General features: G+C 50.1%; 1 protein-coding gene across 1 annotated transcript; it reads left to right on the forward strand.

The window, feature by feature from the left end:
• Positions 1-271: 271 nt before the first annotated feature.
• On the forward strand, positions 272-2,698 carry LOC125955572 (uncharacterized). Its single transcript, XM_049686708.1, has 6 exons — positions 272-419; positions 1,269-1,427; positions 1,528-1,615; positions 1,728-2,208; positions 2,317-2,512; positions 2,586-2,698. The coding sequence occupies exons 1-6, from the start codon at positions 272-274 to the stop codon at positions 2,696-2,698; spliced, it is 1,185 nt and encodes a 394-aa protein (XP_049542665.1).
• The last annotated feature ends 2,495 nt before the right edge of the window (positions 2,699-5,193 follow it).

Raw genomic sequence — 5,193 nt, forward strand, 5'->3', positions numbered from 1 at the left:
TCTAGCGGACCTGAACGGTCCCGTTTCGTGCGGAGAAATTATCACCTTTTTCCGCTCCGGGAAACCACCACATACATCGGTTAGACTGGCGGCCGGTCGGGCAGGTAAGTGGTGAGATGCCAACAACTGACGCACCGGCGCTGCAGTCTTGCGCGAGTTTTCGGGCCGGAAAGGTATCGGCAGCGGCAGATCCGACGGACCGACAATCGGTGACACCATTTTGTTGTCAAGCTGACATTCTGTGCAACTTTGCAACTTCACCTGCAACAGTATGACGTTCACGTGGGAGCTAGTGGTGGTGGGGCTAATGCTGTGCCGTGTGCACGGTGGAACCCTTCCTAATGCCACCCTCGTCGAAGGTGACCATCGGATCCTGGTGCCGGAGCACGGGGAGGAGTACGGGCATCGGAGCGGAAGATGTGAGTTCTTGCGGTGCGCAGAGCGCTAGCACTAGTCGTGACCGTGACCGTTTACGTATTACGTAGTTCCCATCAACAATATTGGCAAACGGAAGCGAACCACGGACGGACGTAAGCTGATTGAAGAGTTTGAAAAGTCCGGTCCGGCAATCATGTGGTGGTGACGTGAGTGAGCATTACCGGCAGTTGAGGTGGCAGCAAGGCCGGTGAACTACTTTCTAAACTAACTTCGTGGCACTTGATTGCCAACTGGAAGGTGGCAATTGGGTGCATATGAAGGAATCCCCGAGAGGTTTCAAGTCCAGTTGAAGGTTCTCTACCGGCTATGTCGCTGCTTTGGTTTGGGAAGTTAGTTAGAAGTGAATGTAGCTTTGGATCTAGTGCTGTTAACACGCCAAAGCAGAAATTTATTATCTGATATTTGTAATATGTCATGGCTACAATTTTTACATTGTTGAAGTAACGATAAAGTAGAAGTTAGGTTGACGTTTCAAGAAACTGGAAAAATCTTCAACAATCATAAAATTAAACTTTACCTCGTTTAAAACAGATAAATGTTGACAAAAAAGTGCATTTTTTTTGTTAAACATGCTTAATCATAGTTATTGGAATAATATTTACGCAAAACAAACATTTCTGTCAGATAATAATGTCAAACGAAGATAATTGGATTGGAGTAGACGCTTGTTTAAAAAGTTCAAACAAGAAGAAATGTCCTTTAGATTACTGTAGTGCATAGACAACCAACATACTCTATTGTTTCCATTCTCACGGCACATCATAGCGCATAAGAATCCAACATGCTTAGGTACTAACCCCTAGCCAACTTCATCTTCTTTCCACTGCCAGTTTTCCCATTCTATACCATTGGCCGTATTGCTAATGCACCTTGTACGACGGCGGCGGGACTTACCGGCACCTGTCTTATCGCGGGCGAGTGTAAGGACAACGGTGGTATCCCTTCTGGTACCTGCAGCACTCGAACGAATCAAGCTGTTTGCTGCGTTTGTAAGTATCCTCGTTCTCGTCCATGGCGGAAAACCTGGCTGGCCAATGTCGATGTTTCTTTGAATCGGAATTTGGTTTCCCCGTTTTTCCCCTTAACCAGACACTCAATCCTGCGGTGGTTCGACGAGTCTCAACAGCACATACTTCACGAACCCTGGTTACCCCGGACCGTACCGAGATGGTGGAGCGTACGTTGAGGCTTACGCCGGTTACCGATTGACACCGGAACTGCACGCGATGCACGCTAACACTTCTTCCGTTCTGTTCTGTTTCGTCCATTTTGTCCGTGCTTCCTTTTAGCTGCTCCTTTACGGTCTCACCGACCGACGGTATCTGCCAGCTGCGTATCGATTTCCGGGCCCTGACGCTGGACCAACCGACGGGTGATGGTGCGTGCAATACCGATCGGTTGTCGATATCGGGCGGGTCGCCAACCGTGACGCAGATTTGTGGCGAAAATACGGGCCAGCACATGTACGTGGCGTTCTCCGGCAAGAATCCCATCACGATCCGGGTCGCCACGAACGCGGGCGTCCCGTTTAATCGGCTCTGGAACATGGAGCTGTCGCAGATAGCGTGCGCCAGTGGGACGAGGGCACCGTCCGGTTGTCTGCAGTACTACTTCGAGGAGAGTGGCGAAATCAGCAGCTTCAACTACGGCTCGGGGGTTAATCCTGCCCTGAACAGTCTCGGTGCGACGGGTGGCAGACAGATCGCGAGTATGAGCTACGGTATCTGCATACGAACGGCCGGTGGCAAGTGTTCCATCACGTACGAGCTGGTGAGTACGAGCGGCCAAGCGCCCGGGAATTGGGGAATTGCGCTCGTCGACCAGCTTCTTAGCATCTTCCTTTGCTTGCATTCATCCCCCTCCCCCCTCCCACGGTAGCCTAGCAACGATCGATACGCGTTTACCGTCACCGGTGATGCGTCGGTCATCGATCCGGCCATGATCGGTATGGGTGCGGTCGGCGTGAATGGTGTCCTGTGCACCACGGACTTTATCATCATTCCGAACCCGAAAGTTGATGCCGTGGGTGCCTTCACCGATCGGTTTTGTGGCCTCGGTCTGTTCAGTGTGACGTGTAAGTAGCTTTGTGGCCAGGTTGTTTGGTGCAAACGTGTTGCGAGTCTCAATCCGTGACCTTCTTTTAGCAGCCAGCACTCGACCGTTCGTCGTGTTTGCGGTGACCAATGCCAACGAGATGAACGATGTCGCGAATCGGGGCTTCCGATTAGTCTACACCCAGAATCCCTGTGCCGCCGTGTGAGAAGCTGTCGAACACCCTGATGTAACCTGATAGTTAGGAGGATAATTAATATTAACAAAATGTGTATCGGAGGTTGCGCTCGAGCGAGCCGATTGGAAGGAAATGCTGAGTAGCTGCGTAAGGAATGTTATGCTATAAGTGATCTGCTAGGGAGTTTTAATAGAATTACTATTTATGAAAGCTAGCTCGTTTTTGGTAGAGTTGCGTCGCTCGTCCTAAAATTACAAACGCTTGTTCTCAATACTGCATGCATATACTGAACCACATAAAAACTGCGAAAAAAATGGCTAAACGACGCTCTTTCTTTTATCTGCATGTGTATACATGTGTCCTCAAGGCAAGATGCACGACCCAGACAGGACGCAATAAACATGCACCGACTACAAACCTGTAGGCATCGGCAATCCGCTACTTGTGCTCTCATATCTAGTACCGGATGGATGTTGATGGTTGTTTGTCGAACAGATCCTTTACACGCGGAGCGCTGCACGGCCGACATCGTAAACCACGATTTGCAGACACTGTCCTCGGTCCTCTCTATCAGCAGCCGATTATGTATGGCGGTTGATTTGTTGATAAATTCATAGCTGCCCAGTTTCGGAGGGTAAACATGTGTCTTTGGCATCTTTGATGGCCAGGCACAAGACGCGCACCAAATGGGAAGAGGGAAGCGAGCAGCTTGTCGAACGAAGCGCACAACGTTTCGTCCTTTTGGAGTATTCGAATCGTGGCATGGCCGTACGGCACCGTCGACGTTGGCGACAGATACATGGTTCGCGTTCATCACGCGACCAGCGAAATGGAGCGCCAGTGCTGCAGTGGGCGGTGCATCCTTCGCTAGTGCTCTACCCCGATAAGGCAACCGGCGAGCGAGCGAGCGGCTTGAGCAGAGTAATGAAGTACTGCGGGCATGATAGCTCCATGGCCGTTGTTTGAGTATCTCTCATGAGCCTCGGAACCACCGAATTGCGCTCGAAGTTGATGGCGAAACTTTGCGCAAAGTGTTTCGAGATATGGCCACGGCAGGAGATTCTCTCTCTCTCTCTCTCTCTCTCTCTCTCTCTCTCGCAAAGGATAGCGCGAGATTACGACGCAAGTGTGGTTTTGACCAAGCAAGACGATGAACCAGAGCAACAACATCGGCAACAACGTGATGGTTGTTGCAACAGCAAATGGCATCGAGATTAGCATAACCCGGGCATGCCGCGAGACTTGAGAAGTAGCCGCCTTTGGTGGCCCGCTGGTTTATGCGAGCTTATTTCCAGTGCAAACGAAGCTGGTGTACTGATGAAGCGAGGGATAAGTGGCAACGAATAGCATTGTAGCGTCCTCCGTAGAAGTTTTGTAGACCACTTGTAGAGATCGCTTGCACCACCGGAAGCGCAACCTGGTGGCTACCGTAATAGCTGGGCGTCAATGCTGACTGTTTGCTTTTTAACGAAAATCAATTTGCATCAGGTGTTTCGTGGAAAAACGATTCCACGAGGAAAACACAAACGAACTAACGAGCTAGTGCAGCTGGTTCTGCTGCAAGCAATAAATTTGAAATCAACCACCTTAGCGCCAGCGAGGTAGTGGAATTGGATTTCAAGGCAATGTGTAACATCAGCAATCAGTGTTTGGCCTTGGCTAGAAGCCGCTGGTTTGTTTGTTCCCGTTTGTTTTTTGCAGAAATACACCCAAAATCCGGATTCCAGAACCCCGAAAGGTTGTAGCTGGCTGGTGTCAAGCAGCAGCAGGCAGCCGAAGACAGGCTTCCCGCTGATGGTGGTGTGTCGTATTGGCAGACGGTATGCTTCATCGTTTTTTCATGAATCAGCACAAGTGGTTCCGCTGCACTCAGCATACCGGAGCGGTGTTTCGTTTGCCCGTTGCGAGCTTCGTTTGGTTCAGCATCCAATTGTGCGTATGGTAAGCGAGATCTCGATCCCGGGCTTTCCTTTTTTTTGGGTGCTAGATTGTTGTGTCTGGTAAACCACACATACACACAACACAGCCGGTGAATCCTGTGAAAAGAAAGTGTCAGTAGGGTTGAAGGATTTAATTTGATTTCAAACACAATCGCAACCGTTACAAGGTACGGCCGACACCCGGTACAGGCTGTTGGTATTGGTCGGTTTCCTTTCGGTCGACGGAAGCCCGTCCAGTCCTGGTGCTGGTGTGTGCGAGATCATCGTTCGGTTCGGGATACGTTCTGTCCATGGCAATGAGACTAGTATATGTGTGTGTGTGAGTGGAAAAAGTAGAGAACGTGTCAGCTTCACAGCCCGTGTCCGGACGTGATAGGAATGGGAGCAAAAATGCTGCAAAACCTCAGAACATGTCAGCACCATGTTCTGGATGCTTAGCCAGAACACTCGAAAGTGTGTACGAGTCGCCGACTGGCATAAACAATGAATCGTGTTGACCATGACCATGTCAATGGTCCTGTGATGTGGGCGAGGACAATTGCATCTTACCTAACAGCTTCATTGGGGCTCATTTGCTGAAATGAT

The sequence above is a fragment of the Anopheles darlingi genome, chromosome 3 (assembly GCF_943734745.1).
Source record: "Anopheles darlingi chromosome 3, idAnoDarlMG_H_01, whole genome shotgun sequence".
Classification (NCBI taxonomy): Eukaryota; Metazoa; Arthropoda; class Insecta; order Diptera; family Culicidae; genus Anopheles; species Anopheles darlingi.